The 24,159-nt window shown below is 51.7% G+C and overlaps 1 protein-coding gene across 4 annotated transcripts; it reads right to left on the bottom strand.

Annotated features, from left to right (window-relative positions):
• Positions 1–1,344: 1,344 nt before the first annotated feature.
• On the bottom strand, positions 1,345–23,831 carry NLGN3 (neuroligin 3). 4 transcript variants are annotated; one of them, XM_043897069.1, is made up of 8 exons: positions 23,188–23,831; positions 20,003–20,659; positions 19,304–19,363; positions 15,330–15,389; positions 13,536–13,685; positions 7,350–7,535; positions 3,900–4,689; positions 1,345–3,277 (listed from the first exon to the last, which is right to left on the bottom strand). In XM_043897069.1, the coding sequence occupies exons 2-8, from the start codon at positions 20,457–20,459 to the stop codon at positions 2,434–2,436; spliced, it is 2,547 nt and encodes an 848-aa protein (XP_043753004.1). In that variant the 5' UTR covers positions 20,460–20,659; positions 23,188–23,831; the 3' UTR covers positions 1,345–2,433. The 4 variants fall into 4 exon arrangements, with proteins under 4 accessions (XP_043753004.1, XP_043753005.1, XP_043753006.1 ...); XM_043897070.1 differs by lacking the exon at positions 23,188–23,831 and adding an exon at positions 20,774–21,920; XM_043897071.1 differs by lacking the exon at positions 19,304–19,363 and having other exon boundaries at positions 23,188–23,643.
• Positions 23,832–24,159: the final 328 nt, after the last annotated feature.

Below are 24,159 nucleotides of genomic sequence, written 5' to 3' on the forward strand. Positions count from 1 at the left end.
TGACCAAGGGGAGACCCATTACTGTTTTCAAAGTCCTAACCAATGTTAGGTAGAGTGGAGAAAATTGAGGACCATGAGAAAGGCCTTATGTTACTGGACTACATTCTAAGTCTGTTTCTAACACTGTGACATTGTTTTTCTGAGCCCATTTCCTCAGTTGTAAAATAAGTGGGTTGGACTACATGATTTTGAGCTTACTTCTAAAAAACTCAGACTGCGATTACTTCCCAGTGACGCCATACTGAATTTTTGTTATTATGTGCTAGTATCCAAGTTAGTTTTGGAAAGAAAGAAGGAAGGGAGGGGGGAAGAAGAGAAAGAATAGGGTGAGAGGAAGGAGAGAAGGAGGAGAAAACCAGTTCTACATTAGGGATTCATCCAACTCAAGACCCACCCTGACACCCTCCCCCCAGTTCTATTTTCTTTTTTTAACTAACCTAGGTCAAGTCAATCATTGCCCATCTCTCTTGTCCCCACATACCATATTAGTATTTAATTCTTGGTTTTGGTCTTTTTACTACCTTGTGTTTGTCCCCTCTGAACGTCATCGTGTTGTGTTGGTTCATCTCCTTCATTCCATCAGGGACACTTTGAAGAATGCTATTCCTGGTTTCTGAGGTGTCAGCAACCCCGCCTAACTGTCACACTTGATGAGCAGACTCTTGGTTTAGTCCTTCAGGTCACTGAGGATAATACGAGATAGCATAATGCTAACTCTGTGGAGCCCACTGAATCTGTCCCCCAGGGTTGACAGGGAGCCACTGATCACAGTCCTGGAGAGAAATGCTCCCAGGGCCCCACTGACTTCTCCAATTCTAATTCACAGAACAGGAAACCAGTATCCCTGGAGAGGAGAGGGCCCCTGCTCTGTCAGTCACCCAAGGCCAGGGAGTCCACATATCTGATGCTGCACTGGATTCAGACATGAAAAAGAATTTTCAGCATATTAGAGGGCAGACCTCGTCCCAGCTCCCAGTCGTCCAGGATGAGGGCAGGGTAGTGGCGATGGTGGCAGAGGCAGCAGCGGGTGGTGGCGGCAGTGGCAGCAGAAGCCGTGGCGCAGTGGAGAAGGAAGTGTTATTTTTGCAGTTTCATTAGGAGGCCCCGAGGTGCTGAGAGAAGGCTTCAGCCGCAGGAACCCAGAGCGTTGGGGGGTGAGGGTGGGGGTGGGGACAGCAACCTGATTAAGATATGAGAGGCCTTCGTGTGCAGGGGGTCAGCAGCCAGCTGCCCAGACTCGTATCGGCTTAAAGGCACAGGATGCAGAGGGAGACTGTGAGTCCTCACCCGCAGAGGTGCCCTGCCAGGAGGTCTGTCAGGGCAAGGCCTGTGCAAGGGAGGCAGTTTGGGAGTGCTAACTGGATTTTTTATTTTTATATCAAGACACTGTGTTTAAAATTTTTACAAAGGACAAACTCCATGGGTTTCCGTTAGTGTTTTAAGAACTTTTCTTTAAAAAAAAAAAAAAGCCAACAACAACAAAAAACACCGTCTTTTTGAAAGAGAAATGACATACACGAAAGAGACTCTAAAGAAAATGGGGTGAATTTCTGATAGCATTACCCCAAGGGCAGAGGTAGGACCCAGCTTACACCCAGGGCCCCCAATAATGACATGGCCTCCACAAAACCTCCTTCACCAAATCTGGGGTCCCCTGGTCTAGGGAGGCTGATACTCCTGGGGAACGCAGGTCACCTGTGGTCTCCACAGCCCTCCACAGAGATAGAGGTGACTGGTGAGTTGTCCCCTAGGCCTTCCAACCCCATCCAGCGACAGCCCCTTCCTCCTTCTCCCCCATGGTCTTGCTCGAATCTGTTTCTTTCTTGGGGCTCACGTTCCTCAGTCATTGTGTGAGCAACTGGAGTTCCAAAGCCAGAGAGACCTGGGCCTGGAGCCCCCCCTTCCGGAGCCTCTTTGCACTCATGGGTTGGAGAAACATTTGTTCCAAATTTTTTTTTTAAAAATCAACAAAAACGAGACCCAGAAAAAAGACCAAGTCTAAGGGAGAAAGAGCTACTCTGCTCTTTAAAGCTCCCAAGTCTGGAGTTGGTGGGTGGTGCAGTTCCAAGAGATGCGGAAGGTGAGCACCAAGGGGTATCCAGCTGGTGCTTCAGGCTCCCTGGGAGTGTCTGTGGTCAGGTCTGGGAGCCGGCTTCAGCTGCTGTTCCATGGGTCCTCAGTTTCCCAAGGACTCATGTGTGTCTCCATTTGAAGGACTTGTTCAGGTTTACTTCCTTATTTGTGTTGTTGCACATGCAGGTGCATGTCCATATCTGTCTATGTTTGTGCACGTGGGTCTGCTGTTGGGTGTGGGTGCGTGCGTATACATAGATGTCTGCACGTGTCTGTGTGTGTGTGTGCATGTGTGCATGTGTTTTTGTGGATCTGGGAGGGGTAGAACCAGGATATAGGCTGTGCTCTGGGCTGGAGCTACTATACCCGGGTGGTGGAGTGTGAGTGGGGCAGCCCAGTACTGTTGAACCCTGCGGCAAAGGTGTTATAGGGGTGCAATGTCTGCAGCCCCACCAGGGAGTTGGGGATCATAGTGATGGTGTTGGGGGTCATGAGTGGAATGTCATCAGGGGAGCGCCGCAGGGTCAGCGTGTAGTCAGGCAGCGTGGTGAGGCGCAGGGTGTCGTGGGGGGGACCCGCCTCACACTCATGGTGTGTGGGACCCAGCTGCAGTGCTGCCAGCTCCTCCTCGGGAGCAGCTCCCAGTTCAGGAGCCCCGGCTCCCCTCTGAGGGCTGGGCTGCCGCAGGGGCTCCTGACGTCGCTTGTCCTTCCGATAGTAGAGAGCAGCGAAGGCCAGGACATTAAGGAACAGGAGGGAGGCCCCCACAGCGATGGTGACGCTTAATTCAGTGGAGTAGTCACGCGGGTTCTCCACCAGGAGTGGCCCTGCATCCTGGTCCCCGTTCCAGGACCCCTGGGCGTTCTCGTTGCTGTAGGCGGGGGAGATGGCTGGCCGCTTGGTGCTCCAGGTCTTGCCATTGGGCCTGCGGGTGATGTGGGAGCTGTGGGTGGTATCCGGGGGCGGCACTTTGGTGGTTGTGGACGTGTAGTGGAACATGTCGTGCAGGTTGTATAGGTGGGGCACCAAGTGTTTCCAAAAAGCCACCTTAGTGGCCCGGTAATGATCGCGGACCCTTGGCTTCAGCCCGATGTGAAGGTACAGCTGGTCTCGGGGATTGTATTTGGACCAGGCCACTTCCTCAAAGCGGTTGGCCTTGGTGTGAATGAACTTGGTATCCTGGGGGACCGGCTTGTTTGGATCCCTGAAATACCACATGGAAATCTGGGGTCACCACTCTATTTAATGAGGAAAAGGCCCAGATTCTTCCTTTCACACCCAGCCCTAAACCCCTTCCCCAGTCCAGAATGTCCTACCATTTCCATCTTTTTTGGGGTCCCTCACCCTGTCCATACCCAGACCTTGAACTTCTATTGCCCATGGCATCATGGAAACCATCACATCCTCCCCTGCACCCATCCTCTGAAATCAAGCTATAGGATGCTTCTTCTCACAAGTTACAGAGCATCCATTAATCTTTTCAGCTGCCCAGTTTTTCCAAGAGCCCTTTAAAGGCTTTTTGACTGTACTTTATTCCCACTTCACCTGGCCTCTTACCATCTAAACTCAAACCCCATAGTTATGCCAGTAATTCTCATTCCTGCTTGATCCTAATGCTGACCAAGTTCTGAGCCTCAACAAAAATTTTTAACGGAAGGAAATGGCATGAAAGACTAGATAAGGGGATGTACGGAGAGGGATGAAGGGGTTACCAATCAAGATTTGGGGACTGTTTTAGGAAGGGAGATGATGGAAGAGGTTTAGGTAGAGGAGCAGAGGGGAGGGCACACTAGGGTCCCAAAGTAGAACCCCCACCTTCTCCTTACCCAGTCTTGGCAAAGTTGGTCCAGTAGGTCATGACAACAGCACTGAGCATAACATCATTCTTGGAGAAGTTGCAGGGGAAGAGGTCAGTGGGGCCTACCATAGGGACACCGAAAACATAGGGTACTTCATCCCCATGAGCTGCGTCTGACCAAGCAGGCTTCATGAGGCTCTGGCAGTGATGGTAGAAGGCGTAGAAGTAGGTAGGCGAGCCATAGCGGGCATGCAGATCAGCCGTCACCACTGAGGGCTCCACCCATTGGTGGTCAGTGAAGAGTGCCACCAGTGTCTTACGACGGGTCTCAGGATTGTCACGGTCTGCCCAGTCTGTGTACATGAACTTGATGGTTTCCCGCAGGGTGTCCTTACCCTCAGGATAGCCATACAGATTGTCCACAAAGTTGGAGACTGAATAGTCAAAGTCAGTGCCAGAGACACCATCCTCAGGGTCCACCACCCCTTCCACAAACTTGAGCCCCTCACCCTGGTTGACACCTAGCATGATGTCATAGTTGAGGAACTCGCCCTGTTCCATGAGAATCTCTGGGTCATCAGGAATGACATCACCATCAATCACTGGGCCAAAAGCCACATGGTAGCGGGCTGGCTGGATGTCTTGCTCTACCAGCTCCTTGGCACTCTTTTGCCGAAGACAGTCCACCATGTCGACTGTGTCTAGCACATTACAGCCCACCTTGTCTGCCAGCAGGCTGGTGTACTTCACTGGTTGGTAGTTCACAGCCCAGCTGGACAGAGCAGAACCGCTTTGGATGATGGCCCTCTGGAAAAGCCCTTAGAAAATAGATAGCACCAAGTCAGATCATCATGTCACTCATGGCCTAGGCCTTGTCCCTGTGGGGCAGATCAAATACCTCTTCATTCCTTTTTTACTGAGGTCGCCCTCTGGGTTGAATGGGCTGTGAAGAAGGAATAACCCTTTTGCTAGAATGATGGGTTAGGACCAGAGGAGGGGTTGTTGGGCTCCTTCCCTGACTGGTCCCCTGCCTGTTTCTTGTCTCCTCATTCTAGGATGATGGTTGGTAACTTGGGGGTTAAGGAAATGCCAGGAAGAATTAACCCCTTGGGTCCCAGACATCAGTTTCCTTAGGCTCCCTCTCTTTATCTCTCCTTTTCTTCCCCTCTTGCTTCCTGCCCAGCTGGGCCCAGCTCTGTGCCAGCACACCACCAGGGAGCTGGCGCTTCCACCACAAAGGGGTCTTTTTCATGAGGGATGAGAAATGCAGGCAGGAGAGAGTTTCACATTCTGGGAGTTTGGGGAAGGATTCCTGAGGGCAAAGGCCCTGTGGTCTGAAGGTCTCCAGGGCATGTGTCCTCCCAAACTGTAGCCTCCACAGGGACTTTCCTTTTCCTGAAGCTACTGATGCCTCAGGTCCAGATTTTCCCCTCGCTAAGAAGGAGTCAGTCCCCCAAACTCAAAACATAGATGATTCTTCCCCTCTATGGAAAAAAGGTATCATTCTTTCTCTGACCTCAACATTCCCAAGTAAGGGAAAATCTGGCCCACAGGAGCACAGTTCTATTCCTCTAAGAGAATGAGTTTATGGGACTTCTCTGGTGCTCCAGTGGTTAAGACTCTGTGTTCCCAATGTAGGGACTACGGCTTTGAGCCCAGTTCAGGGCACTAACATCCTGTATGCCATATGACATGGCCACACACATGTCATATGTGTGAGAGAGTGAAAGAGAGTTTAAGGGAGTCTGCATGGGTGAAAAAGAGAGGGAGAGAAATATAGATAACTACATAAGAAAGCCTCATTTTTTGAAAGATTATTCTCCATTAATCAATTACAGAAAGACAGAGAGAATAAATCTTTAAAGCAGCCAGGTTGCCAGGGACACAGGCCCACTATCAGAGAATTAGCACCACACCAAGAAAGGCTTTCTCCTCCCAGGGAAATAGCCCCCAATCAGAGGAGGCACTGTTCCTCTTTCCAGACAGAGGCACCCTCACCACTCGTCACTTCACTCTCCTTGATGGAAAAAAGGAATTCCTGTTCCCGTACCATCACCTAGGAACACATTCTAAGCTGCCTACTTCCCACCTTAGTCTTCACTCATGGAGTCCCTGGAGGGACGGAGGCAGAATTTCTAGGTCAGAAAAGGTGATTTTTCTCCCTCAGAGAGACAGGCCTTCTTCAAAGAGAGAACGCAAGTCTTCCTGTGAGAATATCACTAACTCATAAGGTGGATTCCAGTGAAAAACTGTGTTCTCTCGCATTGTTTTCCTTACTTTAAAGAAGGACACTTATTTTGGGAAGCTCATCTTTGCCTCTCAGAGGTAAAAAGGGCTCTTAGAGTCCAGGTGGCGCTAGTGGTAAAGAACCCGCCTGCCAATTCAGGAGATGTAAGAGACACAGGTTCTATCCCCGAGTCGGGAAGATCCCCTGGAAAAGGGCATGGCAACCCACTCTAGTATTCTTGCATGGAGAATCCCATGGACAGAGGAGCCTGGTGGGCTACAGTCCATAGGTTCACAAAGAGTTGGACATGACTGAAGCAACTTAGCATGTACTCATAGTCCACAGGTGAAGAGAACATTTCCTGCTGAACACAAAAAAGGGTCTATTCGGCCCCCTTGGGAGGGTCACTGGCAGAGGCTTCCCATCAGGCTAAAAATTAAAGTCTCCCTTAGCTGGGATCATACAGCTTGGTGGTGGGAGAGATTTGGTCTGGAGTGTGATAAGAACTTGCCATCCCTCAAACAAAGCTCACCCACAGGTTTTTAATGCTGGCTTTGGCCCCGTCTCCCCCGTCAAGGGCAGTTCCTGTCTTACACAGACTTGCTCCTCAGAGATGAAGGCTGAGAATGAGTGTTTCTTACACCTAAAAACTAATTTCCACTCTAGAGCTCTACCCGAAGTCACGTGTCCTTCCCACACAGAAAGATTTCCCCTGCCCAAAAAGAGCCAGTGTCCCTTCAGAGAGAGAGAGAGAGACATCCTACTCCCACACTCCTCAATAAGACTCCCACATCACAAAGAGAACCTTCCTTTCTCAAGATATAAATGGGATTCTCTCCTTCCCTCTCTCACACTGGGAGATATACATCTTCCCCTAAAGAAACACTTCCCATCCACTTCTCCCCAAAGAAGCCTTCCCTAGTAGCTCAGCTGGTAAAGAATCTGTCTGCAATGTGGGAGGCCTGGGTTTGATCCCTGGGTTGGGAAGATCCCCTGGAGAAGGGAACGGCTACCCACTCCAATGTTCTGGCCTAGAGAATCCCATGGACTGTATAGTCCATGGGGTCGCAAAGAGTCAGACACAACTTTCACTTTCTCCCCAAAGGGACACTGAGCTGGTAGGTGAGGGTTGCTGATTCCCCTGGGTGCTCTTGGGACATGAAGCTGGGCACCCCGGAGCCTGGAGGGCCTGGGGTCAGGGTTGGCAGCCAGCACTTGGCTAGTTCTTGTGCTGTTCCAAGAGCTACTCACCCTCAGAATGATGCGACAGCGTGAGGAGGCTGACACAGGATGCGCCAATGCCCGAGCCAAAGACGGTGATACGGCGGGGATCACCACCGAAGAAGGCGATATTCTCGCTCACCCAGCGGAGGGCCTGGATTTGGTCAAGAAGCCCATAGTTGCCCTTGGCAGCCTGATCACCAGTGCTCAGGAAACCTGAATTCAATAAAGGGCACAAGGACAGTGAAGGTGGAGGGGTGGAGCATTTGGATGATGATGACTGTCAGGGGCATGAGGATGGAGGATGAGCATGCAGTGTAGCTCTTTTCACCCAGTTAGCATTAACCATTGCTCTTTTCTGCAAGGTCCAGCACCATCACTCTAGGGAGGATCAGTTCCCTACCTCCCACTCATTCCCCAGTTTGGAAGGCAGGGTCTCCAGACTGTCTGAAAGGGATGCCTCCAGTTGGGAGACTTAAACTGCAGGAACTGTAAATGGCCAGTATCCAGCATCCTCTGCCTTGATGTGCTAACTGATACATTACTCTAGCACCTGTCAAGACAGAGTAGAAAGAGCAGGGACCTTGGCTCTACCATTTACTGGCCATGTAGTTTTAGGCAACTTATTGAAAATCCCTGGGTTCTAGTTTCCTCTCCTGTAAAATGGAGATAAAATACTTCAAAGGGTTGTATCAAGGATAAAATGAGCATAGGCATCTTAAATATGCTCAGCACACTATACATCTATAGCTACTTCTCTTTTCCCTTTGTTCTGTCTCTGGAGGAAGTGAAGATTCCAAGAGACTATAATCCCTAAGCCCTCCTGGCACCCCCTATCCAAGCTTGTCCATTTCCACTTCCTTCCAGGGCCTCAGATGCCCCCTTCTCCTCATTCTCAGGGCAGGTCCTCATTTCCCCATCCTCCAAGACCTAATGAATCAGAAACTCTGGGGGTGGGGCCCAGCAATCTCTATGTTTAACAAGCTCTCCAGGTAATTCTGATGCCTGCTAAAGTTGGAAAACCACTGGGTTAGACCATCTTTTTCGTCTGGTGGAGAAATGGGGAAGTCAGTGCAGCTCATTACCACAGAAACAGGTCTTCCCGCCCACCCACTGGGATTTGCTGCTGAGGAGACATGTCACCATGGAGACTACCTTCCCACCCACCTGCTGGGATTTGCTGCTGTGGAGACTTGTTGCCATGGCGACTACCTTCCCACCCACCTGCTGGCTATCCCACAGAGATGTCCTATATTCCCCCCACCCCACCCTGCTTCCATTTTAGTCTGATCTTGCTGCTTCATTTCATCCTCTTCCCTGGTATTTAGGCTCCTTGGAAGGCTATCATCTCCTGCCCTAGGCTTTTGGAAAGGTTCTTTCCAGGTGGATAGCTGTGGTGCTCTTACACACTGAAAACCTATACCTGGGTCAGTATTTTTTAACTCCACAGTTAAAAGCTCATCCACAGCCCCTGGGATCAACTTTGTGGGAGGCCATGTTTGAGGAGGCTCCCTCAGCTCACAGAGAGTTCTCCAATGGGCCTGGTAGACCACGGGCAGAAGCTGAATTCAAACAGACTCCAGCGGGCACAAGACCTCATCACTGTCTTTCTTGAGTCCTTCTGAATCTAGCTACTGTGAAAGAGCTCATTTCACCCTCTTCAAGTATGTTATTAATTTACCTTTGGTGCAATTAAGTATGTAAAGTACTTAGTTATTCCTCTCAGGACCTAGTCATAAGCCCTCTTTAGCCCCAGGTTCCCAATGAGGAAATGAGAAGGAATTAGAGAATGCCTGAATGAGGATGAATGGAGGAGCTCTTGTGCCTCTAGACAAGGGAACCAGCTTCTTGTTGGCCCATTCATAAGCTGAAGTTGCTCCTGCAAGTCTTGAAAAGTATGCTGACCAAGATCCAACCTGGCTGTCCAAGCCTTGAGACCCTCTAGCAAAAATCATTGTATTTCTCTTAGCCTGCCTGTCCTCCTTCCTCTCTCCTTCCCCCATTTTCTCTCTGCCTTGTCTCTTATTTAGGCAATAGCAGACTTGGCTTTGGTCTTTGCCAAGGTATCATTCAGTGAAATGTGTCAAATACACCTGTCCTAATCAGCAGGGAGAGCCTGCATTTGGATGTAGTAAAGTAGATTTCGCCAAGATGTACCAATTTCCTGGGTTGGGAACAAAGGCCTGAAAGGGCTGAGTGGAGGATTTGAGCATCACTCTCTGCTCCCTCAGGTCCCATGAACCTCAGGATAAGAGGCACTGAAGCTTGTGGATGACGTCATGTCAACCATCCTACTGCAAGCGTCCTGCTTGAAGTGCTCTATCCAACAGGCTCAGGCAGATGATACAGTAAATGTCACTGACCACAAACACACAAAAAAACCTGGCAGTTTGGAAGAGCAGTCATTTGCTGCTGGTTCCCCAGTAACTAAGTCATCCAGAGAAACCATGTGAGAATGGGGGCTGAGACACCCAACTCCATAAACTGCTAGAGCAAATCCAAGCCAGTCTCCCTGGGCCCGAGTTTATACTGCAGTACATGGTAAGCTGCTTGTCAACAGAAGACAGGGGAATCTGGTACACTGTATCAAAACCAGATACATATGTCATCCATGGCTTGATGTTTACCAGGTTTTCAGTTTGCCTGAAGGTACCTGAGCAAGGATGTAGGATTCATTTCTGAAATCTGAAAGAAAACTCAGCAAGCCCCTACTTCCTCAGCCCCAGGGATATCCACATCCTATATCCTACTGGGGTCCCTTTCTTTTGTTGGTCTCAAGCCCAGTGGGGGCTTTTCAAGTTATAGCTACCTCTCTGCCTTGGATGGGATCCATGGACTCACCTATGACATCGTCTAATAAAATATGTGCATCACCTAAGATGTCTAAAAAAGCACCTTGGAGGGAACCGTCTGTTTGGGCTCAGGGCTTGGAGAAGCTGATTGGAAGGAGAGTGAATGAATGCCTATAATTAAGGTCCAAAACTGGTCACATGTTTTGGGAAACAAAACAACAAAGCCTCAGCTATACAGCAAAATCCCCAAGAAACAGGGACAAACCCATGTTCTATATCTAGCGCCAAGAGACAAAAACATCTCCTATGTATCCAGGGTCCAATCAGTGGCTTATTGGTTACATCTGTGTTCCAGAGCAGGCACTGAAGGGCACACAGGAGGTAGTGGGAAACTTCTGGCCAAATCTTACTTTATGGCTCTTTCTGAGGTTTGAGTAGTATTATTTTGATCATTAACTATTTAAGTCCAAAGAATACAAATGTTTATTTTTTTAAAATAAACATTTAAAAAATGTGCTGTTTTTTTTTAAACCCAAGATTTGCTGTTCTGGTTATGCAAACGAGAGGAGGTTGCAAGGTGGTGGTCTGGGTCTTAACCTGAATTTCGTGGATGAGTTTCAGTGGGATCCATGAAATAATTTCTATAAGTTTGTGTGTGTGTGTGTTTGTGTGTGTGTGTATGCACGCAAGCATTTTCTGGGGTAAGAGGCCATCATTTCTATCACAATTTCAAAGGGGTCCAAGACTCCCCAAGAGGTTAAAAACTTCTGATATACAAGCTTAAGGATTAGAGCAACTGATGGGTTGTGAAGTAATCACCAAACCAGGATATCACAGGGAGCTTGCAGCCCACAGCTCCCAAGTGACACTTCAAATCCTGAGTCTCTCCTCTGCCTCCTTTCTCTGTGTCACTCTCATCCTCTTTTCTCTTTACCATCCTTTCCTTCCCTTTCTTACTTTTCTCCCCTCATTTCCCCAATTCTCCACTCTCTCTTTGCCTTCATTCCAGCTGGTCAGATAATTTGGAACTGAAGCATATTCTTAGTATTCTCTGTGCTTTCCATTGGTCCTTAGAGAATGGAGCTTTGTGTTGATCATTTTTAAAAGCAGCTGAGTCGAACATTTTCTACCACTCTAATTTAGAAAATAAAGTAACAAAATTACTTCTGGCCTTCAACAACCATGCATGTGTGCCTGCATATCTGTGTGTGATTACATTTGTATATTCATTACTCTTCAGGCACTGGGCAGCCCAAGTGTGTGGGTTTACAGCCACCTGCATGGTACCATTTTTACTGTCAAGACTCCAATCCTCTTTCTCAATGGGACAGAACAGCTTACGAGAGTCTTGCCATGATGTTAGGGGCAACTCCGAGAGCCACAGGAGCAGTGGCAGAACTATGAAACCTGAAGCCCACTAGACTGTGGAGAGATCAGGGAGATGCCCCACATACGTCACATCTAGTATCTGGATCTGCTGAAGGGGACACAGGCTCCACTTTTTTCAGGGAATATCATTTCTCCAGCCTGAACCCCCAAAAGATGTCTTGCTATCCCATGTAGTATTAAGGGGAAGTCAACAGGAGGTGGCTTTTCTGTGTATGGAACTGCACCCACAAGTGAAATGCAGCTCTGGGGCCTCTGAGGTTCGAACAGGCAAAACTACATATTCACAAGTATATGAAAATAAGGTCCCATCAGCCAACCAGCCCTGAAGAAGCCAGGCCTACTTGTTGGTTCAGCACCCAGGCCTGCAGACCTGACAAAGAGCCCTGACCCCCACTGGGACTCTGAGGACACCCCAGGCAGGAAGTTGGCTTCTTTGTGCCACTCCAAGGGTATGGGGCTGCATGCACCCTCAGAGGCCTGTGTGCTTGATTGCCCTCTCTGAGGCACTTGTTTACCTCAAGACCTTGGCCACAGTCAGGCATTAACAGTTATCAAGGAAGGCACAGGGCAGAGGGGCACCCTAAATCTCCAAAATAAGCAGGTGGGTGACAAAGTATGTGTGGGAAGGGGATAAGGGTGTGTATGAGGAGGTATTTGAGAAGTAAGTGTGTATGTGTGGGAGCACAATGGTGTAAGGGATAGGAGTATATGGAGATATGTGTAGAGTAGAAGAAATGTGTAGTGTATGTATATGGGGTATGTAAGTGTGGGGTGTGCCTGAGTGTGTATGCATGTATGGATATGGATGACCAGGTGTGGGTATATGGATGCATGTATATTTGTGGGGTAGGAATATGTATACATGTATGTATTGGACATATATATGCTAGATGTGTATAGGAAGAGTATGTGTGCATATATACGTGTGTATGTGTGGGTATGTGCATGGGGGTCTGTGGATTTGTGTATAACGGGGGATGTATAAGGGGGGGACATATATTACATGTAGAGCATGGAATGTGTGTGTACATGTGGAAGCAGGGATATGAGGGATATATGTAGTATTTATGTACTTTGGGGTGGGGAGGTGTGGACTTGCAGGTATGGCTCCTATATGTGTAGGGAGGGGAACATTAGTTCCTTATGTAGGGAAGCTGAGGGACATACGCGTGTGTGTGGATGTTAGAGGAGAGTGGATACAGAAGTGGGGTGTGTGCCCTTATACATATGTGTGGGGTTTGGGTGTGGGTATAGACCCAGGGTGTGGGTCTTTGTGTAGAGTGCATTATGGGGATAGAGGGAAGCGTGAAGTGGGCATGTGTGGTGTATATGGGCATAGATATAGTGATGTGGAGGGAAACTGTGTGTGTGTGTGTACGCATGGAAGGTGAGAAAAATCTGTGTAGATGTGGGGTATGGATATGGAGTATAGAGAGGTATGCGGGTATCTGGTTATGTGCGCTGGGGAAAATATATGTGTGGAGTGTGTATGGAGTGGTGGAAGAATGTGCATATATGTGAGGGGGTCTGTAGATGTAGGGGTGTGTGTGTGTATGTTTGTGGAAGTGAGAAATAGTTGGACACATGGGGATGGATGTGGGCCATGTGGACATGTGGACATGTGAGGGTATATGGGTGTGCAGATGTGTGATTGACTAAAAGGAATATCTATGTATGTATAGGGTGTTTAGGGATGTGAGGGTGGGAGAGTAGGGATAAGGACAGGATACCAGAAAATAAACTGATTTTACAAAACTCAGCCATGCAAAAATCTGGAAGCAGAGACCTAGCTTGAGGCCTAAGAGAAGGTGTGAAGTTTGAACTGAATTTCGAATGGCATCTCAACATTCCAGGAAAGGACCTAGGGATGTGCATAAGCTCCGAGCAGTTGGGTAAGACCATGGATAACAACCTTGTGACCACCGTCATTAGGACCAGCTAGAGAACCCAGGGGCTTGTTCTCAGCTCCTCAGCCTTTTATCCTTCCTCTTTGAGAGCTCAGGCTTCCTTCTAGGCATCCAACAGGGAACCATACCTAGCACTCCAACCCGATAGTTGAGGGTGATGACGATGACGTTGCCATAACTGGCCAGGACACTGCCGTCAATCATGTTGCCTGTCCCTTCCATGTAAGAGCCTCCATGGATGTAGACCATGACAGGCTTAGCGCCACTGTCCCGGATGTCTGCAAGGAGAAGGGTTGAGATACAGGCTGGGTAGGCTGCCCTCTCTCCCCCACCCCTGCCAGCCCTGGGGTGGGGTGCGGGCAGCAAAGCTATCCCAGGTTCCAGGACACCACTGCCATCTCTGAGGGCAGGACTCAGGGGGCTGTTCAGCCCAGAGCTTGGGCCATCGGCCAGAGAAAGTCAGATTCTGGTGATGTTTTTAAAGACTAGTTTCAAGTGCCTCCCAGCTGAAGGCAGCCAGGTGTGCCTGATACAGTGAGTTCTACAGAGGCTGTGGCTGAGCCCTGGGGGATGGGGCAGGAGGAAGAGAAAGGGCTGGTCCCTTAGCTGGATCAGTGAGTCCCTGCCCTGGGCACCCAGGAGTCCTGGGACCTGACATGGCTTTAGAGAGCAGGTGCTGGGGAGCCCTGAAACCCCCAAGGCTAGACCAGTTACATGGAAATACGGCCATTGGCAGCAGCTGGCCCCCCAGTGCAGACAGAGACAAGAGGTGTGGGGATAAGGGGTGGCACAGGAAGAGAACAAGGGAAAATGTGGGGACAGGGGAGAGAATGGCAGAGATGGGGTTGGGGGGGACCTTACTGACATGGTTTCTCAACCATGTGCTCATTCACCCCATTCTCCCTGGACATCAGGCAGACTTAGCTGCAAACACTGGGGATGGGGAAGAGGTGGGGGCAGAACTAAGAATGAGAGAGCCCACCCCCCCCAGTCAGCTCTGAGATGAAGATGGAGCCTCCGTAGAGGCCACTCAGCAAGGGATTTTTAAGCGGTTGCTCCCAAGCCGTGACCATCCCAAGTGGGGACAGAGCTGATCGCCTAGATCGGCAGCACACCCCCTACCCCCAGCCTGGGAGCTGGGCTGCACCCCGCTGCCCCAGCACACCCTACCAGCCACCAGTGGGCCCCCTTGAGCTGTGTGGCCCCCAGGGGTGGGGGCCGGGGCATGGAGGTAGAAGGGAATGCTCTCTGCTGCCGCAAACACAACCTGTTTTCCTGAGGAGGAAGGAAGACTGGTTCAACCGTCACCCAAGGATCTTATGCCATCCACTGCCTGGTCTGTGGCATACTGGCCTCAGCCTGGTGTTTCAGCCTGGTCCTCGTGGCCGTCCTGAACCTAATACAGCCCCTGACCCCAGGCCATCTCTCTCTTTCTGGGCGAAGGCCAAGGAGGTTCTAGGTGGCGCTGTTCCCCAGCCCCTGCGGTCATCACTGCCTCACTCCTCACTTCCCTCTCCCAGGAGCCAACCTCCCCACAAAAACACAGGGGCTCCTGCCATTCAGGTTCTTCTGCTCCTCTCCTCACCCCCCGCCCTCCTCAGTCCTGCTTTCTCTCCACTCTCCCTGCTGCTCAGTCGGGGCAGGTGCCCAGGAACCACAGAAGATGGGGAAGGAAGCTGTCTCCGGGCAGTGGGGGACCCCATGGCTCCGCTCGTGGTCCCCTGCTCCCGCCAGCCGTGTCCATCACCCTGGAACTCCCAGTGGCTGACCAGGCCAAAGATGGATGAACAGCCCAACGGCCTTGTACAGGAACAGAAACACACCAACGGACAGACAGACAGACAGACGGGGCTTCTCCCCATTGAGAGGGGGAGGGGCTCTGTGCCATGCACCAGCCGCCACGCCCTGCAGCCCCCAAATACCTTCATCTTCATCCCCGTCATTATCCGCTAAGTCCTCGCCCTGTTTCTTAGCGCCGGATCCTGGGGACCAGACACGGGGAGACACAACAGCACAGAACAGAGAACAAAACAGAGAGAGAATTCAAAAACAGCATGACTGCAGTGTGGCCCAGCAAGCCAGCTCTGGGCCTGGGCCCAGGACAGGCAGGAGGGATGGCAAGAACTGAGGGAATGGGTGGGCTGAGGCCCAGACCTTCATCAGGATGATGGTGTTGCAGGCCCCTGCTGTGCTGGCCTCACTGCACCTCCCTACCTGCCTCTCTGTCCCCAAAAGCCTGTCTCAGCCAACCACCTTCCCAGTTAGGAAGGAGGCAGCAGCAGGTGGGCCAGGGCATGGAGCTGGAGACCATCTCAGGGGAAGGCCTTCTACCAGGTGGAAGGGGCTGCGCATGCGTACACAGGCCAGCTGAGCTGGAGCATGGGGGCAGGTGCCAAGGGTGAGAGGCAGCATCACCACCGTGTAGCTACAGACATGAGCTGTCAGGGCAGAGACAGGGACCCTAGCCCTAAGCTATTTGGGCCCAGTGGGGCAGGCTCAAGCTGGGTCTCAACTGATTCTGATTCCCACAGGAGAAAATGGGAGATGAAGCTTTCCCTCTGCTCTTCCTCGCTGGGACCTGCTCTGGGTAATGGCAAATGGGGTTCCTGCCCACAGGAACCAGGCCTGAGAGCAGCAAGCATTGCTCTGAGATCGAAAGAGAGCCAGAGAGGGAGGGAGGGAAGAGAAGGAAGGGGAAAAGGAGAAAGGGACATGAGAGAGAGAGAGGAAGAGAGAGGGAGAGAGAGAGAAACAGAGATAGGAATGATGGTAGCAGCTCCTACCATGTACCGAATGGTTACCATGTGCCAGACACTCTACTTCTGCCATATTGTTTGATCCTTACACCCCAGTGAGGGAGGGACTATCTTTATTCCTGTTTCACTGATGGGGAAACTGAGGATCAGAGAAGCAAAGTGACTTGCTTAAGATCACACAGCTAGGAAGTGCTAGAGGTGAGATCCAAACCCAGGTCTGCTTGATTCCAAAGCCCATGGTCTTTCCACTGCACCATGCCACCTTTCTGGGATGGGGAAAGGGAAGGGAAAAAATAAGTCAGGAAAAGAGGTGGAGCATGGGGAAGGGGGAAGGGAAGGAATAAGAGAAAAGAAGAAACTAGAGGAGAGAAGTTTAGGACCTGGCTGAGCTGGCGCCAACTCTCCTTCCCATTCTAAGGAGACAAGAAGTTCATCTTGAAAATGGCTTTGAGAAAGAAGACCCACTGCCCGGGTGCTGATCAGTGTGTGGAAACAGAGGTCATTCTATGGTACCCCAGGGCTTATCCTCTTGTCTAAGACATCAGATACTCTTGGCCCGGAGGCAGCAAATAGCTTTCTTTCTCAGCTGGTCTGGATTCCCTTACAGCTATTAATCAAAACAGGAGCCGCCCTCAAATTATAAAATAACTTTTCAACTAGGGCAAGAGCCCAGCCTGAGGGGCAGAAACTGCCTCTGGCTTTCTGAACTTCCAGTGGTGCCTATCGTCTTAACACCTGACGACAGCACTGCCCTCAGAAACCCTGTGGGGCCTGGGGCATCATCACGCAGCAGAAAGCCCCACCCCATCCTCAAACAGCAAGGAATCACTCATCCTTAAACATGAATTCCCTCCAATTTGATGGAGGTGGAGGTGGGGGGACAGGGCACACCTTCCCCAGGAATTTCTTCACGTACTCTGGACCCTGACTTAAAAGATGTGTCCCTTTTGTCCCCTTCTGGGAATGTCCCTGGCTTGCTGCACTGTCCCAGCCTCCTTTGTACAGATGCTTTGCTCCCTCTGCATAGCACTCACTGAGCAACTCCTCACTGCCATGCCTGTCCCCGCCCCTCCAGGGACCAACTAGACCACCATCCCCCAGTCCAGTACTGTGCTGCTGCAGGTGCCCAACCAGCCCTGCCTGCCCTGAACACACCACTCCCATAACCATCTTTGGGGATGGGTCTCCCCCAAGAGGCAGGCTTTTAAAATCTGTTCCAAATGGCCAACAGGCCCTGGATAGGGAACTAATTTGAGCAGCTAAATGACCAGATGCCCTCTCCCATGTTGTCTGGAACCCACTTCCCAGCTTGGCCTGTGGGGCTTCACTAAACCAGCTAAGTTTCAACACTAGTCTATGAGCTTCTTCAGGGTAGCGACCGAGTCTTTAGTTATTTCTAAATCTTTCCTCTACCTCATATCCCTCCACATCCCAACAGCACCTAGTACATGGCCTTGCCCATAGTCAACAATCACGATTAGTAAATGTTTGAACTTGACTGGTGCTTCCAGGTCTGGACTCTCAGGACTGGATTGGACTGCCCTAGCCTCTTACTGGTGCTCTGGGGGATCAACTGCTCCTAGGAAATGGTTAATGTCATCGCCTTCCCCTCCATCCCCACACCCAAGTAAGCAAGTAACTACTAGAAGCAGGTTTAACAGACCCTCTTCATGAATTCCTTTACAGGTTAAAGGATTGTTAAGATTGGAATAGTCCCCTACCACCTTCAGATGCAGAAACGGAGGTTCTCAAAGGAAAAGACTTGTCTAAGGCTTCACTGTGAGTTAGCAGCTGATATGGGACCCAGGCTTGTGGCTCCCAGACCCATACTCTTTACACAGCACCACCATCTCCTATCTTCATTCATGCAAAAGCGTGTTTACTGATTGCCTTCTGAGCTCGAAGCCCTAAGCTGGGTGTGGGGAGGTGGTGGAAAGCTTATCTCTGGGGCAGGGGACATCCCTCAGAGCTTCAGTGTGCATCAAAAGCACAACACATACATTTCTGGGCTCTTCTCCTAAGAGATTCTTACTTGGTAGGGAATATCCAGTCCCTGATGACCGCACCTGGGGGAACCCTGCCCTATGATTTCAAAGGAAAACAAACTCCAAGCTTGCCAAAGGGTTGTAGGGACCAGGCTGTGATTTTCCACCTGTTCCTTAGTCTGTTACTGCTTCCAATTTGATTCACCCCATCCGTATTTCACCATTTGTTTCAGAGTCAGGGAGGTGGGAATGACCAGATGGGAGTTGCCTCGCATGCTACAGTGGAAAGAACACTTCCCTGAGGGTCAAGAGACCCAGGTTTTGGTCCAGGCCCTGCCACAGACCAGGGAAGGGGTCTTGAGCAGCAGCAAGTCACTCCCCTGGGCCTGTTTCCACATCTGTAAAATTGGGAAACCAACTCGTGCTTTATAAGCTTCCAGAGAAGGGAGGGGGGTGGCTTTTCTGAGCTAAGTATGCAAATGCTTTGCAGAAAACATAAAGTGGTATTGGAACAGGAAGAGTTATTATACAGGTGGTGGGGGGACAAATTCCTCCTGGCAAGAGTGCCAATTTGAAATTTGAGATCTTGTGCCTCCTTTAGAGTCCACAGTTCCCAGAGACCTCCCAAGGTCTGCCACCAGGCCAGCCAGGGGCACTCAGCTATGCCCTGGCCAGAGGCGGTAGACAAAGTGGCAGGGTTACTACGCCTGGGTACAGTTTGGTCTAAGCTCCAGGGCTGGAGAGTTGAATCTCAACTTTCAACCTGGGAAAGAGCACGGAAGGATGAGATGGCAGCTTCCTCACCAGGAAAATGGCAGAGCCTCTGGCTCCATTTTGGCGGCTTAGAGTTTCTCCTGGGGTGACCTGGAGGAAAGCACTGGCTCTGTCTTCGGCACACACTTTAGGGTGGAATTGGGGGCCAGGAAGATTGAAAGAAACGGGGTTTTGCTGCTTCTGCTCTGAACCTGCCTTAGGCCACCAGAGCCTCCCTGAGGGGAGCCGGGGCCCTTGGATGAGGTGGAACTTATGCCTGCTCACCAACCGCCCCCTGAGCCTGGGCTACTTGAAGGAAGGCTGGGTCCTCAGGGGCAAGGGCAGGTGGGCAGGCAGCCCTCCCTCTCTCTCTCTCTCCCTCCCCGCCGGCTGGCTACCTACCTCCTTTCCTACAAATTTTCTTGTTGGGCTTTCGGGCGCATTCCTTGGAAATCCGCTTTACTGTAAAATGAATAAAAAACTAAAAAATAACAGGAGGCCTCTGCCCAGGGGCATGCACCCCCCACCCCCCAGGCCCCATGAGCTGCTCTGCAGGCGGCACATGGCAGAGAGCCTGTCCCACCATCTCCTTGTTTCTGTCACTTACCTTAGTGTGACCCCCGCGGGAGGAGGCATCAGCTAGTGAAAGAGGAGGCACCTAAGCACTGCTCACCAGGCTTGCCCCCTTTCCCCCCACACACACCCAGCTCCCTTGGCCACACACACCTACCACCTCTCAGAGCAGGCGGAATGGCAACAGGGGGGCCCGGTGGAGCCAGCATCCTCCCGCGGGGAAGCTGCCAGCAGTGACCCATACTCCCCCAGGGAACCCCCATCCAGCATCTGGCCCTAGACCTGTCAAAGCTCTCAGGCCTGGCCAGGCCCATCCTGTGGTAACAGTGTCACTCACACATGGGAGCTCAGACAATGCTGGGAGAGGAAAGAACAGGGAGGAGGAAGAGGGAGGCCAAGCCAAGTGATGGTTAAAAGCCTTTTCACAGACAGACAGATGCATGCTTCAGGGCACACGACCACATGCCAGCCACAAACACGGTGGGGTGGGTGGGAAGCAGGGAGGGCATAGCGCCTGGCCGCACTCACCATCCTCCGTGGGCACATAGACGTTCAGGTAGAGGCAGTCCTCGTTAGGCTCCTGGATGTAAGTAGCGACGATATCCAAGTTGGCGGTGAACCAGACAGGAAGCATGACTTCGGGCACAGCTGTGTGGATGTTCTGGGGGCACACTGGGGGAAACTGTGTGGCGTTCCGGATGCCCGACCAGGATGGGGGCGGTTCAGGGGGCAGGAAACGTTTCTCGCCGATCGGGGGAGCTGCGTAGGGCACCCCAAGGTACTGGTCCACAGGCCCCAGGATCTCACTGGGCAATGGTACCCGGGCACCCCTTAGCTTCCCAAAGTGAGTGTTGACTGTGGGTGCTGGGGCCTGGGTACTGGCCCTCAGCACCAAGCTCAGGAACCACAGGGTGAGGCACAGGCTCCGGCCAACTGTGGGCTTGGGGCTCAGGGACAGCGAGGATGGGCCAAGCCACAGCCACATGTTCCGGGCCGGGGGACTGGCAGGAGAGGCAGACTCCAGGGTCACAGCATCAGCCCAACAGGCAGCCCCTTCATGGCCACACTGACTTGAACCTCAAAACTGAACTCTCGAGGGACACCTATAGGTGCCCGGCAACGTACAGAGCAGGTCGTCCGAGCACCACAGCTTCAGAAAGGGGACTCCCTCAGGGCCAGACAGGCCTGTGGAAAGAGGGAAGTATGCGTCATCCAAGATGGTTGGGAGGACCGTGGAGTGGGTCTTTGGGGCCCTACTGTGCTCGGGCTGTTCTACAGTTAAGAAACGTTTCTTCACACCTGGGATTCCAAGGACCCTCATACTGCCATTCAGAGCCATTCGCTACACCCGGGGAAGTGGTTGGAAAAGCCAAGGGGATGAAGAGATTGACAGTTGTTGCCACTGTAAGTTGCCAGCCCCCAACTTCAACTTCTCAGCCAATGGAGTTCATCGGGGTCAACTGGAGCCAGAGTAGCATGTGGGGGAACAGGAAGTGGAGCTCAAGTTCCTGGGTACTCTTCCTGGACACTGAGCTTCTAGCCTCCAAGACCCATAACCCCCATAGGGTCCTCCATGTCAGGAGAGGGTAGGATTGTGCACCTCACTCCAGGACTAAGGCAGAATAAGGGAATGTGCATTACATAAGCAAAGGGGCCTCCAGAGAGACCCCCTCTCTCTGTGGCAGGGCAGGGGGCAGGACAGACATTTACGAGAGTCCCCAGGCCCTCCTGTACATTTCTCCAAAGCCCTTACTGCTTCCAAATACTTAAGCATCAGTCCTTTCTGGCAGTTATCTCTAATTCACACGGGGTGCCAGAAACTGAGGCAGAAAGCAGTCTGCCTAGCACCCTAGGCATTGTTGATGCTCAGCCAGTGTAAAATAAACAACGGAGGGCGGGGGACACACACTCAGAGACTCACAGAAATAAACTCACAAAGACTCAAGAGAGAGTGAGAGAGAGAAAGCTGGGATCACAGACACTGTGATATTCACTCAGAGACATATATTTCAAACCCACAGAGACCCCCTCATGTAGTCCCACCTTCTGAGACAGACAACTTCACAGAGCCAGAGACTCACAGAGAGATACATTCAGAGACACACACAGAGACTCAGAGAAACCTAATCACACATACCACATAGGTAAATATCCAGAGACAGAGGCAGCATAATGGTGACACATAGGTGGAGACAGAAGCAGAAATAGCAACACACTCGAGGCACACAGGCCTTCTGACACAACAGCTGTACAGTCAACACATAGACACAGGCACACACAGACACTCCCGCATGGACACACACACACAATTGAGTTTCCCCCTATTTCTCCCGCCTTCCAAGATTGTAGGCCTGCTCCTTTAAGAACTGGCTGAAGGGGTGGGGGAGGGAGAATGGGAACGCCCGGCCACCGCCACCGAGAGGGGAATGTGAGCGTGTGTGTGTGTGTGTGTGTGTGTGTGTGTGTGTGTGTGTGTGTGTGTGTGTGTGTGAGAGAGAGAGAGAGAGAAAGAAAGAAAGAAAGAAAGAAAGAGAAGAAAGAGGGAGAAAGGAAAAGAGAGAGGAGAGGGAGGGAAAGAGAAAAAGGAGGAGGGAGGGCGGGCAAAGAGACTAAAGGGAGGGCTCAGAGGAAATGGGGATAAAAGTATGGGTGGTTAGATCCCAGACACTGCCCAGAATGCACCCGGGTGGGGGGAGGAGGGGAAGGGGTAGGAGTAGGGAGGTGGGGCAGGAGGGAGTGGGTGTGCGTGTGTGTTTGGTGGTGGGGGCTAGTCCGCAGCTGAGTTCACACAATCCCCCCATTCACCGTCTCCATGGCAACTCTGGGGCACAGACCGCTCATTCACACGGCTTCCCCGCCAGCAACCCCCCCCACACCATTAACCCCCTCAGTGCTGCCCCTCCCCGCAAATTCCATTAACCCTTTTGAGATGCCTCCCTCTCCAGTAACCCTTGAGCACCAAATGCTGTTCTCCTGTGAGTCAATTTCCTGCAGCCGTTCCCCCGTGAACACCTAGACAAATCAACCGACCCCCAAACGCCCTCTGTACCCTAGGACCCACTGTGAGTCCCCAAGGCCAAGATCTCCATCCTGGTCCAACTTGCAATTTGGGAGAAGACAAGGGGAGGCGGCAAAGCCGGGGCTCAGAAAGCATCTGGGGGTACTCTGGGCTGGAGCAGTATTGGGCGGGGGGCATTGTGCAGGAATGGACTGGTGTCGAGAACTGCAGTATTGGGGGCTTTGCGGGTTCTGAATGGTATTGGGGGATGGAGCTGCATTGGAATGGGGGAGGATAGGATAAAGGCCTCCGTTGGGGGGGGCTGCAGAGAGTGGGGGAGGGAGTCTGGCTGTGAGATGCTATGATGGAAGAAGGATGGGGCTGCACTGCGGGGGAGGGGGGACTGGCAATGTGCAAAACAGAAACGGGGCAGGGGGCCCTCAGGAGGGGTATTTTGATGAGCATGCAGGCCGGGCAGTGGAAATAGAGGGACCATGGGCGGGAGGATGATAAGGATGCGGGATTCAGGGAGGAAGGAGGTGGGGAGGAAATGCGGGGGAGGATTGGGTGGGGGGTCAGGGGTGCCGAAGGAGAACATGGGGTTGAGGATGGGGTGCACTGGCTGGGAAGTGGAGCACCCCAGGATTGGGAAGGGATAGGATTGGGGCAAGGTATGGGCAGCTAGAGGATGAGAGACCGGGGCAGGCGGCCTCACCTGTTCCCCGGGCTGTTGCGAGCGACTGAACCGGGCCACGGACCACCCATATCGCTTCCAGGCCAAGGGCTCCGCACCCGAATCCCCGAGATCTGCTCTCCGGCAGCCTGGCTGCTGTGCCCGCGCACCGAGGGGGCGCGCTGCGCGTGCCCGGACAAGGGGGGGCGCGGTCCCTGCCATTAACTCCTTTTGTGCCAGAGATGGCTCAAGTCCTGGGGCATGGCCCAATTCCTCCCAGGCTCAAGCACACTCCCCATCCTCTCTCTCACACATCCGTCAAATCACAGACAGATGATCTTCCAGGGCAGCTAGTTCAAACTTTACCTTCAAAGCTTGAGACCTCAAAACAAAGGGAGAAACTGAGGCACTGCCTGCAGGAGTCCTCAGTCACACTCCATGAAGACCAGCCTCCAGCCCATTTGGTATCCCTCACCTCTCCTCAGCACCAGCACCACTCATGCACTAACAATAGGTGTGTATGTGTAGGGTGCACTTTGCCCTCATCCTGTCACTCTCAAAAAGGTCAGTGTTGTTCCTTTCTGTTGGGGCATGTCAGACTCCGGCTGTCAGCATGCCAGTTGTCCAACCATGTCAGTCTCTCCCACTCCAGACCCGGCTGTCTCAGTGTCTTGTGTTTTGTGTGTAGGGCACCTGTCCAGTTCCATTAGGCTCCCATCTGAAGCCCCTCTGAGTGTCCCTTATCCCAGCCAAGCCTCTACCCGTATAGTTCCTCAGAATGTTTTTGTCAGGATAACACAGGGCAGAAGAAAGCTTCAGTCTGTTATGTTCAACTTTATCCTGTTGGACAGTTCCTCTCCTTGTGCACACTACTCTTAAATTTAGTAAGTCCCATCTGAGCAAGGGCTTCATGGACCTCAGAGGGACTTTTTTCTGTAACTTGGGTATTGACTGGTGCTCCTGGTTTTACCAGCACACCTGACATTTTCCAGTGCTAGAGTGCAACCATGGCCT

Source organism: Cervus elaphus, chromosome X (genome assembly GCF_910594005.1).
Source record: "Cervus elaphus chromosome X, mCerEla1.1, whole genome shotgun sequence".
NCBI classification, from domain to species: domain Eukaryota; kingdom Metazoa; phylum Chordata; class Mammalia; order Artiodactyla; family Cervidae; genus Cervus; species Cervus elaphus.